Here is a 13,052-nt window from a genome sequence, read left to right as displayed (position 1 = left end):
AAGAGCATCTGAGTGAGCCAAATGACCTGCCATTCAACTAATGCAACCCTCAAGTATATGAGATGTTGTCTCATCATTTCTAGACCAACTATGATACAAATGAAGATGAATTTATTTGCTAATGGATTCCAAGAACAACTTCTTTAAGAAAGCCAAGCACTTTGCAGATTTTAATGTTTCCGTTTGGGGTGGAGACTCTGGCGATTCCCATCATCTCTCTGTGCCATTTAAATAAGGATTATTTTGAGTGTTTCAATCACAGATGGTATAAAAAGGACCCACAATTAGTCACCGATTTGACATACAGTGTGAAAATGTTAAAAAATAGAGATAATAGCAAATCCATTATACACATACTTATTGGTTCCCTCCTATGCCAGGGCCAGGCACTGTACAAGGCCCAGGAAAATCAATGAGAAAAAAAAGTAGAAACTTTTCTGCCCTTAAAGATCTTATAATCTGGGACACCTGGGTGGCTCAGTCGGCTAAGTGTCCAATTTCAGCTCAGGTCATGATATCATGGTTCGTGGGTGTGAGCCCTGCATCGAGCTCTGTGCTGACAGCTCAGAGCCTAGAGCCTGTTTCAGAGTCTGTGTCTCCCTCTCTCTCTGACCCTCCCCTGCTCATGCTGTCTCTCTCTCTCTCTCTCTCAGAAATAAATAAAACATTTTAAAAAATCTTTAAAAAAATCTTATAATCTTGGGGTGCCTGGGTGGCTCAGTTGGTTACACATCCAACTTTGATTCAGGTCATGATCTGGCCGTTTGTGGGTTCGAGCCCCACGTCGGGCTCTGTGCTGACAGCTCGGGGCCTGGAGCCTGCTTCAGATTCTGTGTCTACCTCTCTCTCTGCCCCTTCCCTGCTCACACTGCCTCTCTCTCTCTCAGAAATAAATAAAATTTTTAAAAAAATCTTATAATTTAAAGGGAGAAACTGGGATCCAGCACATTGCCTTGTTATCAGTTGTTTGTCATGATAAACCTATAGCAGGGTTATGTAGCCTAGCTTCCAGAAGAAAGTTAAAGGCTAAAAATGGAAGGATGAGTAGGAGTCAAGTGAGGGTGTGTTTTGGGAGGGTGGGACAGAAGTTGGGTGCAGGTAGAGAGCTTTCTCCAACAGAAGGGTCAATCAGACATTATAGCACGGGTTTCCTTAACAGGAACAGTTAGGACTTGGACTCTGCCAGGTGTTCTAAAAATCGCTGGAAATGAGAACATTATGATTAAGGCACAGGTGGGAAGGAGCACTTCTGTGATGGAGATGAGATCCAAAGAGATGGCCAGCCCTCGGTGCAGAACTTCAGTCTGTGATAGGAGAAAGTGCTCCCTTCTCTAGTCAAATGCTACAATGGACATTTTCTTCCTTGTTGATTTATAACTGTATGTCTTAAAGTTTAAGGCTCAATCCTTATCATTGTCACTAACCACAGACTCAAAGGGACAATCCTCTGCGGAACAGGTAAGGGTCATATTACGAGGGTGGGGGCTGAAAAGAAACAAAAAGGTGTGGTTGATGATAGATGTGATAGATGTTTCCTCTCTTTGTAAACGTTTTTTAGAGCCATCGCTCTGAAGACGGTCACAAATTTCCCAGTATGAAGAGAACTTAAATTGGTCCAAAGACCTCATAAATAATCTTCTCCTCCAATGTGGCCTAAATATCTTTTTCTATGAGTCCTTGTCCGTCTTGATATACAGTCTCCAGGCAGTGTCGTCTACAGTTGTGTGATGTCCAAAGAAATAGCAAGATGTCAGCCAACTCAGAAATGATTATGATTCTCCAAGGAGCCTGAACCGTATGCCGCCATATTAACCAATGTTTTCCATAGACTCATTCAAGAGTGAGCCCTCCAGCAGTCCATGGCATGTCTTCAAAAGTGACCAGCCTGATGTTTTATTAAAGAGACAACTTTGTAAATTTAAAAAATGATGTCAAGGGCCAATGGCTACAACATCAGTAATTTCTAAAGTCAGTCTTTTGATATGCATGGGGAACTTTTGTTACGTATTAAGGGAATGATTTCTACATCTATTTTGCTTTCTATAGCTATTGCTTTGTTTTCAACTCCATTTTTAACGTTATCAAAGTCGTGCACATACACAATTAGAGGCCTCTCTATATGTTACGATAACAGCAGCACTCTGTGCTGCATTTCCCCTACTTTCTGATCCCCAGAAGCAATAATGTCAACTATTTTAGCTGATTATTTTACAATTTAAATCTTTAAAGCCATACAACTCGGTAATATTGTTATTTCTGGATTTCCAGGTTTGTCATTATCTATGGGCTTCCCACTAAAGGTGAGCATTCATCCCACTTGTACAATCTCCCTGCCTTCACACACAGGCCCACATGGACACACTTCAAACACATCTCATGGTCTCTTATCATTCCAGGGTAGTTACAGCATAACTTTGGCTAGATAACCACTACATTACGATAATACAGTGATAGTCCTAGATGTGACAAGGAGTATACAATGGTGTCTTTTATTTATTTTTTTTAAATATTTTATTTATTTCTAGGAGAGAGAGAGAGAGACAGCATGAGCAGGGGAGGGTCAGAGAGAGAGGGAGTGACAGACTCTGAAACAGGCTCCAGGCTCTGAGCTGGCAGTCAGCACAGAGCCCGACGCGGGGCTCGAACCCACGAACCGAGAGATCATGACCTAAGCGAAAGTCGGACGCTTAACCGACTAAGCCACCCAGGCGCCCCCATTGAAATATATTTTTAAGTTTAACAGTAAAATTAACAGCATGCCTCCCCCACCGGGAGCCCCCGCATGAGGACTAGATCGCTGACAACCCCGAGAAGCCCCTTCTGCCCATTCGGAATCACTATCTGCCCCTGCATTCCAGCAAGCAGCCGCTACAACATACCTGGCTTTTGTGGTGAACATTCTCTCAACTTTATTTTATTTATTTTTTAGCTCTTCCATCTTTGTAGCCCTAAACAATAGAAATTGGTTTGCAAAAAAGTAGATATTTAGCTCAAACCTGACAGACCGGAAAAGGGAAACACTGCCCCCAGCGGCGGAGTAGAGGCGTGCCTCCAGCTTTCCGGAGAGCTCATCCGTGCCTCTGCGAGTTCGTGACCACCAGTGGGTCCTGGGCCACACGGGGGACCAGGCTGCTGTTCTTGCCTCTCTATTAAGTCAAGACAAATCCCCTCGGAGGGAAGAGAGGACTCACCGTTTCTCGACTCTTCCATAACACCAACGTTGTTAACCAAGGTCTCCTTGTTTGTCGTGTTTTTAAAAATGCATTTCCCCAAAACAAAACACTGTGTTACACTGCAGGCTGCATAGTGACTGTAGCCATAGGAGCCAGGAAGCTCCCACGGACCTTGAGCCAAGAATGGAACGTGTCTACTTCCATCTGCAGCCACGTTCAGCCGTCAGGGCCCGGTCAGCAAGCTGCAATTTAAGACGGGATTTTCCAGGCGGCCTGAGCTCTAACAGTTGTATGACTTCCCTGAAGTTGGGTGAAAAGGAAAACCACTGAAACCACTGGTTTGCTGCACCACGAGGCAACCTCGCTGAGTAACTCCTAGAGGCTTTGGGATCATGAGCACAAAAAACACGGCTCTACTTTTCTATGGAAGTTATTCTTATCTTACCCTTCATTTACGGTAAAAACAAAATTCAGGGGATTCACACCATTTTTGATGAACCATATTATATTGCTATGGGAGTAAGTTTAAAATTGAGAACGGGGCCAAGGTTCAGGTTTTCTCTCTGCATCCTACTCCGTGATTCCTTATTAATGCCCCAAGTCACTGAGTGTATGTTAGTAGCGTAAATGTCTGCGTGCCCAGGATACATTTCTGCATCACTTCTGCATTATCCAACAAGGTACTAATGGTGGAACCACAGACCAAAATGCCAGGTGAACCCTTAGAATGGTGTCTTTCAGGGGTACCTGAGGGGCTCAGTCGGTTAACCATCCAACTTCAGCTCAGCTCATGATCTCACAGTTCATGGGTTCCAGCCCCACTTTGGGCTCTGTGCTGACAGCTCAGAGCCTGAAGCCTGCTTGGGATTCTGTGTCTCCCTCTCTCTCTCTGCCTCTCCCCTGCTCATGCTTTCTCTCTCTCTCTAAAATAAATAGAACATTAAAATTTTCAAAAATAAACAAAAATTTTGGGTGCTAATTTCCATGGGAAATTGTATTAAACACTGAAACCTAAGTTACCTATGATATATTTTCTGCCCTTAGAAGCTTATATATATATATATAAGCTATATATATTTTTAACTGTCAAAAAAAATAACTTTCTGTATATTTTAGTTTCCTTTTTTCTTTTTAAAATCAGGATCAATAACTATAGATATATGTAATTGAGTGTACTTTTCTAGGTGTTATTCCTAAATTGTCTCTGTTTTTATATGCAAATATTTTCTAGAATTTTCTGAATAACAAAAGAAGNCCACGAACCGCGAGATCATGACCTAAGCGAAAGTCGGACGCTTAACCGACTAAGCCACCCAGGCGCCCCCAGGGAATGTAGTTTTTAAAGCATAGCTGATTAGGTCATGTTTCTAATGAGTTACACTATTCACTGTATACATAAATGCTGAAGGCATTTACATAAATGTAAAAGGCTACAATTTGAAAACACTGTATAGATACAAGGCTGCGCAGTCTCTTATAAACAGTACTGCCACTGGAGAAAGAAATATAACTGGCAGCATAAGAGTGATTTTAGGTATTTACAATTTTTCAGGAATAAAAATTATTTCCTCTTTATTTTTCTTTTTTTTGCAATGTATTTATTTCCTCCTGAAATCTACACTTCCCCTGAAAATGCCAAATGGAATTTCTGGGTTTTACTCTGTTAAATCACTTCCTCTGAATCTTGGTTAAACATATTTTCACTAATTTGAAAAACAACTAATTATATTCAATTAAAATTGAAGCCTCTAGACACTTAAAAATTTATGAAGAAAGTCCTTTGCTTGATCATTTTATACCCATAATGCTTGACTTGAGCAAGCAAGTGTTCTTCTATAACACTGAGGGAAAATGTGAATTTCACAATTTACATTTTTGTGACAGAGTCCCAGTAGTATCTATTAAGCAAATAGATTATATGCATTCATTAAGTGGCATGTGTGGAGTACATGTGTGCATGTGATATCTAATTATTTTCATGGATATTTTGCAGCTTTTATAAGAACGGCACCGTCTGAAACTTATTCATTGGTCAACTTCATGAAATTATTTATTTACAAAAAGATATGTTTTAAAATGAGGTAACTATATGGAACAGAATTGAGANGTTATGTGGAAACTAATTTGACAATAAACTATTTGTAAAATAAAATAAATAAAATAAAATTAAAATTAAAAAAATAAAAATTAAATGAGGTAACTAAATAATTACTGCTTTTAAGCTGTGTTTAGCACTTTGTTCAGTTTACTGCTAACCCAGATCCTTTCTGGAATGCAATGGAGTATAAACTATTTTTTATCAATATCTGTCTGTATATCCATATCTATACCCAGATTTATATCTATTTGAATAAATAAGTTTATGTTACATGTGTGTATTCTTCATCCTTTTAAGCATGTGTGATGGAAAAGATAGAAGTCCAACTAATGGAGCATTAGTGCAACTATCTGATCCTGAGACACTGACATGGACAGACATATACCCATATGATCTGCCACTAAAATGCAGATCATAACGTAGTGTGTGCAATATTTACAAATTATGAAATACTTTGGTTAAAACTTATCTTTAAAATACAAATAATACCTTAAACTACTTCTGGCCTCGATATTACATGGGTAAAGCATTACAAAGAGCTGCTTAGTTTGGCATTGGGCACACATTAAACACTCCATAAAAGCTATTACCATTATTTTATTATTGTTTTTGTCACTATTAACTCTCACATGAAGTCTGTTTTCTCTTATCACAGAAATCGATGGGGATACGGACCACTGCTTTTGCCGCGGGGTGTTTTCTCAGCCTGTGCATGTTAGAATGATATATATAAAATTAAACACACTTAGGAGTGTGAAATCATAAGTAAATATGCCAATAAAAATTCTTTGAGCCAGGTGTGGAGTCAAGATGGCGGAACAGCATGGAAGTTTTGTGTGTCTTGCCTCCATGGAATGCAGCCAGAGCAACACAAAACCGGCCTACACACCTAGAAAACTGATTTCAGGATGAACGCAACGATCTGCACAACCTGAACCACAGAACTCAGCAGGTATGTGGTGCAGAGAGTTGAACTGGGGGAGAGAGAAGCCGCAGAGGGCAGAGGGCAGGGGGCTGTCTTTGCTTGCAGAGGGTGGAGGGGACAGGGGAGTATTGGAAAAGCACCCCCATCAAAGCAGATGGAGAGAAATGTGGAAAAATGGAAACAGCTCAGGGACTGAACTAAAAAGGGTGAAAGGAGAAAGGAGAGGGTGTAAAGTCCATTAGACTCTATAAACAGGGGATCTCAGAGCCTGAAACTCTGCAGCTCGATACCTGACGATGCTCTGGCGGGAAGGGCGGATCCCCAGGAGCGGAGGGCAAGGTCCTCAGGGTCCTCAGGGCCCTCGGGCAGCACTTCCCTGATGGGAGGGCATTTGGTAGAGGCGGTGCAGCCTTCCCGCAGGTGAAGGTCCCAGCGGACCCCGGAGAACAACCACGTTTGCTGGTGCTGGAACAAGGTCGTTAAGAGGGAAGCCTGGGGGGCACCTGGGGCTGTTGGTTGAGCGTCCGACTTCGCTCAGGTCATGATCTCACGGTTCGTGGGTTCGAGCCCCGCGTCGGGCTCTGTGCTGACTGCCAGCTCAGAGCCTGGAGCCTGTTTCGGATTCTGTGTCTCCCTCTCTCTCTGACCCTCCCCTGCTCACGCTGTCTCTCTCTCTGTCAGAAATAAATAAAACATTTAAAAAAAAAAAAAAGAGGGAAGCCTGGTGCCAGATGTGTATGGTGATTTTTCATAATCCCTGAAACGCTGCTGCTACACGACCCCGTGACTTTGTCTGGGGCGGGCTGGCACCGGCCCCAGTGTCTGGGCATCGCAGCACACAGTCCCGCGAAGTTCCGGGGTGCGGCGGCACCCAGCGTTGCGTGGTCAGAGCCTCCCGCGGAGGACCAGGCGGATCAAAGGCGCAGCCCCTCAGAAGTGAGGGGTCAGGAAGCACAACCGCATCTGAGATAAAGCTCAGTAGGGAGGTGCCACCCGGCACCCTGACTGCTTGGTCATGGACAGTGTGAGAGTGGGAAGCGGATGGAAGCCGGAGACAAAGAGCAGGTGTGTGATTTGCGAACACCGAGAGTAGAATTCCGATACTAGACACTGGGTAGCTGCGTGACGCCATTTTCAACTCTCCCGCGCATGCGCACACACACACCAACGGAGGCCACAATTCCCCCCAGGAGGCTAGGCAGCGCCATCTAGTGGAGAATAGAGACATTACAGTAAACCCCGGCCCAACTAGACAACCTTGCTCTTCAGGAACACCACAAATCTCTCCACCTGCTGAGTTTACAGACTATAAAGTGCTTTATAGTTTGAATTCTAGGGGAAAACAATGTAATTTCAATCTTATTCCAGTCTGTTTGCTGGTCCAGCTACTCAATTTTATTTTTTTCTTTTTCATTTCTTTTCTTTTTCTTGAATATAGAAAGAGAAAAAAATTATTTTTATTTTCAATTTTTAGTGAAATATTTTCCTTTAATTTTTTTCTACTATAGTTTTTACCTTTTGTAAATTTTTCAAATTCTATTTTACTTCCATCACTTCATTTTATTCTATTTCATTGTATTCATTTTTTCAAATTTTCAAACATTTTCCTTCCCCTCCTCCTTTTTTCTCTAATCTGTCAAGCTCCTATCAATACCCAGACCAAAACACACCTAGGATCTAGCATTATTTATCTGATGTGTGTGTGTGTTGTTTTCAATTATTTTATTTTAATTTTTTCTTACCTCAATTCCTTTTCTCCCTTCAAAATGACAAAACAAAGGAATTCACCCCAAAAAAGAAAGAGCAGGAAAAAACAAAACCCAGGAACTTAACCAAGACAGATACAAGCAAGATGTCTGAGCCAGAATTTAGAATCACAATAATAAGAATACTAGCTGGGGTTGAAAATAGATTAGAATCCTTTTCTGCGGAGATTAAAGAAGTAAAAGGTAGTCAGGATGAAATAAAAAAATGCTATAACTGAGCTGCAATCTCGACCATGGTGGCCACGACCCCAAGGATGGATGAGACAGAGCAGTGAATCAGTGATACAGAGGCCAAATTTATGGAGAATAATGAAGCATGAAAAAGAGGGAAACTAAGGCAAAAGAGCAAGATTTAAGAATTAGAGAAATCAGTGACTCATTACAAAGGAACAACATCAGAATCACAGGGGTCCTAGGAGATAAAAAGGGATATAAGGGTTATGAGAGCAAATCATAGTGGAAAACTTTCCTAACCTGGGGAAAGACAGAGACATCAAAATCCAGGAAGCACAGAGGACTTCCATTAAATTCAACAAAAAGTGACCATCAACAGGCATATCATAATCAAATTCACAAAATACTCAGGCAAGGAAAGAATCATGAAAGCAGCAAGGAAAAAAATCCTTAACCTACAAGGGAAGACAGATCAGGTTTGCAGCAGCCCTATCCACAGAAACTTGGCAGGCCAGAAAGGAGTGGCAGGATATATTCAATGTGCTGAATCAGAAAAATATGCAGCCATATTTTTCTGCATATAAACTTTACCCAGCAAGGCTGTCATTCAAAATAGAAGGAGAGATTAAAAGTTTCCCAGACAAACAAAATTTAAAGGAGTTTGTGCCCACTAAACCAGCCCTGCAGGAAATTTTAAGGGGGGGATTCTCTGAGGGGGAAAAAAATGAAAATACATATATACATACATGCATATGTAAATACATGCATACATACCAAAAGCAACAAAGACTACAAAGGACCAGAGAACACCACCAGACACTCCAACTCACCAAGAAACATAATGGCAATAAATTCTTATCTTTCAGTACTCACTCTAAATATCAATGACTTAATGCTCTAGTTAAGACACAGGATAACAGAATGGATAAGAAAACAAGATCTATCTATATGCTATTTATAAGAGACCCATTTTAGACCTAAAGACACCTTCGGATTGAAAGTAAGGGGATGGAGAACCATCTATCATGGTAATGGTCAACAAAAGAAAGCCAGAGTACCCATACTTATATCAGACAATCTAGATTTAAAATAAAGACTGTAACAAGAGGTGAAGAAGGGCATCATATCATAATTAAGGGGGTCTATCTACCAAAAAGATCTAACAATTATAAACATTTATGTCTCCAATGTGCCAGCACCCAAATATATAAATCAATTAATCACAAACATAAAGAAACTCCTTGATAATAATACCATAATAGCAGGGGCCTTCAACACCCCTCTTACAGCAATGTATAAATCATCCAAGCAGAAAATCAACAAAGAAACAATGGCTTTGAATGACACACTGGACCTCATGGACTTAACAGATCTATTTAGAACATTTCATCCTAAAGCACCAGGATATACATTCTTCTCCAGGACACATGGAACATTCTCCAGAAGAGATCACATACTGGGACACAAATCAGCCCTCAACAAGTATAAAAAGATCAAGATCATACTGTGCATATTTTCAGACCACAACACTATGAAACTCGAAATCAACCAAAAGAAAAAATGTGGAAAGATAACAAATACCTGGAGACTAAAGAATACCCTACTAAAGAACTAATGGGCTAAATAAGAAGTTAAGGAGGAAATTAAATAGTACATGGAAGACAATGGAAATGATAACACCACAGCCCAAAGAGAGGGACAGAGCAAAGGCAGTCCTAAGAGGAAGGTATATAGCAATCCAGATCTTCCTAAAGAAGGAAGAAAGGCCTCAGATACACAACCTAACCTCACACCTTAAAGAGCTGGAAAAGCAACATCAAATAAAACCCAAAACCAGCAGAAGACAGGAGATAATAAAGATTAGAGCAGAAATCAATGCTATCGAAACCAAAAAAAAAACCAGTAGGACAGATCAATGAAACCAGAAGCTGGTTCTTTGAAAGAATTAACAAAATGGATAAACCACAGGCCAGTTTGATCAAAAAGAAAAAGGAAAGGACCCAAATAAATAAAATCAAGAATTAAAGAGGAGAGATCACAACCAACACAGCAGAAATAAAAACAATAAAAGAATATTATGAGGAATTATACACCAATAAAATGGGCAATTTGGAAGAAATGGACCAATTCCTAGAAACATATAAACTACCAAAACTGAAACAGGAAGAAATAGAAAATCTGAACAGATCCATAGCCAGTAAAGACACTGAATTAGTAATTAAAAATCTCCCAAAAAACAAGAGTCCAGGGACAGATGGCTTTCCAGGAATTCTACCAAATATTTAAGGAAGAGTTAACACTTATTCTCTTGAAGATGTTCCAGAAAATAGAAATGGAAGGAACACTTCCAAACTCTTTCTATGAAGCCAGCATTAACTTGATTCTAAAACGAGACAAAGACCCACTAAAAAGGAGAATTATAGACCAATTTTCCTGATAAACATGGTTCCAAAAATCCTCAAGATATTAGTCAACTGGATCCAACAGTACAGTAAAAAATTTATTCACCACAACCAAATGGGATTTATATCTGGGATACAGGGCTGGTTTAATATCCACAATACAATCAGTGTGATTCATCCCATCAATAAAAGAAAGGACAAGAACCACATGATCCTCTCAATAGATACAGAGAAAGCATTTGACAAAATACAGTATGCTTTCTTGATAAAAACCCTCAAGAAAGTAGGGATAGAAGGATCATACCTCAAGATCATAAAAGACATATATGAAAGACTCTACGTGAATATCATCCTCAGTGGGGAAAAACCTGAGCTTTCCCCCTAAGGTCAAGAACAAGACAGGAATATCCACTCTCATCACTGTTTTATTCAACATAGTATTGAAAGTCTTAGCTTCAGCAGTCAGACAACACAAAGAAATAAAAGGCATCCAAACTGGCCAGGATGAGGTCAAACTTTCACTCTTTGCAGATGACATGATCTTCTATATGGAAAACCCAAAAGATTCTACCAAAGAAACTACTAGAACTGATTCATGAATTCAGCGAAGTTGCAGAATATAAAATCAATGCACAGAAATCGGTTGCATTCCTATACACCAACAATGAAGCAACAGAAAGATAAATTAAGGAATCGATGCCATTTACAATTGCACCAAAACCCATAAACTACCTAGGAATAAATCTAACCAAAGAAGTAAAAAATCTATACACTGAAAACTATAGAAAACTTATGAAAGAAGTTGAAGAAGACACACACACACACACACACACAAAGGAAAAATATTCCATGCTCCTGGATAGGAAGATCAAATATTGTTAAAATGTCCATACTACCCAAAGCAATACATATTCAATGCAATTCCTATGAAAATAAAACCATCTTTCTTCACAGAGCTAGAACAAACAATCCTAAAATGTGTATGGCACCAGAAAAGGCCCCAAATAGCAAAAGCAATCTTGAAAAAAAAAACCAAAGCTGGAAGCATCAGAATCCTGGACTTCAAGCTGTATTACAAAGCTGTAATCATCAAGACGGTATGGTCCTGGCACAAAAACAGACACTCAGATCAATGGAACAGAATAGAGAACCCAGAAATGGATCCACAAACATATGGCCAACTCATCTTTGACAAAGCAGGAAAGAATATCCAATGGAATAAAGACAGTATCTTCAGCAAGTGGTGCTGGGAAAACTGGACAGCAACATGCAGAAAAATAAACCTGGACCACTTTTTACACCCTACACAAAAATAAAGTCAAAATGGATGAAAGACCTAAATATAAGATGGGAAGCTGTCAAAATCCTTGAGGAAAAAGCAGGCAAAAACCTCTTTGACCTTGGCTGCAGCAACTTACTCAACATGTCTCCGGAGGCAAGGGAAAGGAAAGCAAAAATGAACTCTTGGGGCCTCATCAAGATAAAAAGCTTCTGCACAGTGAGGGAAACAATCAGCAAAGCTAAAAGACAGCTAACAGAATGAGAGAAGATATTTGCAAACGACATATCAGATAAAGGGTTAGTATCTAAAATCTATAAAGAACTTACCAAATCAACACCCAAAAGCAAATAACCCAGTGAAGAAATGGGCCAAAGATATGAAGAGATACTTTTCCAAAGAAGACACCCAGATGGCCAACCAACATGTGAAATGATGCTCAACATCACTCATCCTCAGAGAAATACAAATCAAAACCACCATGAGACACCACCTCACACCTGTCAGAATGGCTGACATCAACAACTCAGGCAACAACAGATGTTGGTGAGGATGCAGAGAAAGATAATCTCTTTTGCACTGCTGGTGGGAATGCAAACTGGTGCAGCCGCTCTGGAAAACAGTATGGAGATTCCTCAAAAAATTAAAAACAGAACTACCTATGACCCAGCAATTGCACTACTAGGTATTTATCTAAGGGATACAGGTGTGCTGTTTCTAAGGGGCACATGCACCCTAATGTTGATAGCAGCACTATCGACAACAGCCAAAGTATGGAAAGTGTCCAAATGTCCACTGATGGATGAATGGATAAAGAAGATGTGGTGTGTATATGTGTACACACACACACACACACACACACACACACACACCGGAGTATTACTCAGCCATCAAAAAGAATGAGGTCTTTCCATTTGCACCTACGTGGATGGAACTAGCGGGTATTGTGCTAAATGGAATTAGTCAGTCAGAGAAAGAAAATATCATATGACTTCACTCATGTGAGAACTTTAAGACACAGATGAACACACGGGAAGGGAAGCAAAAATAATATAAAACAGGGAATGGGGACAAAACATAAGAGGGAGACTTTAAAATATGGAGACTAAACAGAAGGCAATTAGGGGGCATATGGGGGTGTAAATGGGTAAAGGGCATTAAGGAATCTATTTCTGACATCATTATTGCACCATATGCTAATGTGGATGTAAATTTAAATAAATAAATAAATAAAT

The 13,052-nt window shown here is 40.1% G+C and overlaps 1 protein-coding gene across 1 annotated transcript in view; it reads right to left on the bottom strand.

Moving 5' to 3' along the window:
* The window catches only part of TRPC6 (transient receptor potential cation channel subfamily C member 6), a 48,124-nt gene extending 40,796 nt beyond the window's left edge, over positions 1 to 7,328 (bottom strand). Inside the window, exons 1-2 of the mRNA XM_077770067.1 lie at positions 6,972 to 7,328; positions 6,487 to 6,661 (exon numbers count right to left, since the gene is read on the bottom strand). Of these exons, the coding sequence (XP_077626193.1) occupies positions 6,487 to 6,661; positions 6,972 to 7,328 (532 nt within the window). The remainder of the gene's footprint in view (positions 1 to 6,486; positions 6,662 to 6,971) is intronic.
* Positions 7,329 to 13,052: the final 5,724 nt, after the last annotated feature.

Source organism: Crocuta crocuta, unplaced genomic scaffold, assembly GCF_008692635.1.
Source record: "Crocuta crocuta isolate KB4526 unplaced genomic scaffold, BGI_CrCroc_1.0 scaffold80, whole genome shotgun sequence".
Taxonomy (NCBI): Eukaryota; Metazoa; Chordata; class Mammalia; order Carnivora; family Hyaenidae; genus Crocuta; species Crocuta crocuta.
The sequence above is the reverse complement of the archived record's forward strand: the minus strand, read 5'-3'. Positions and strand labels throughout refer to the sequence as shown.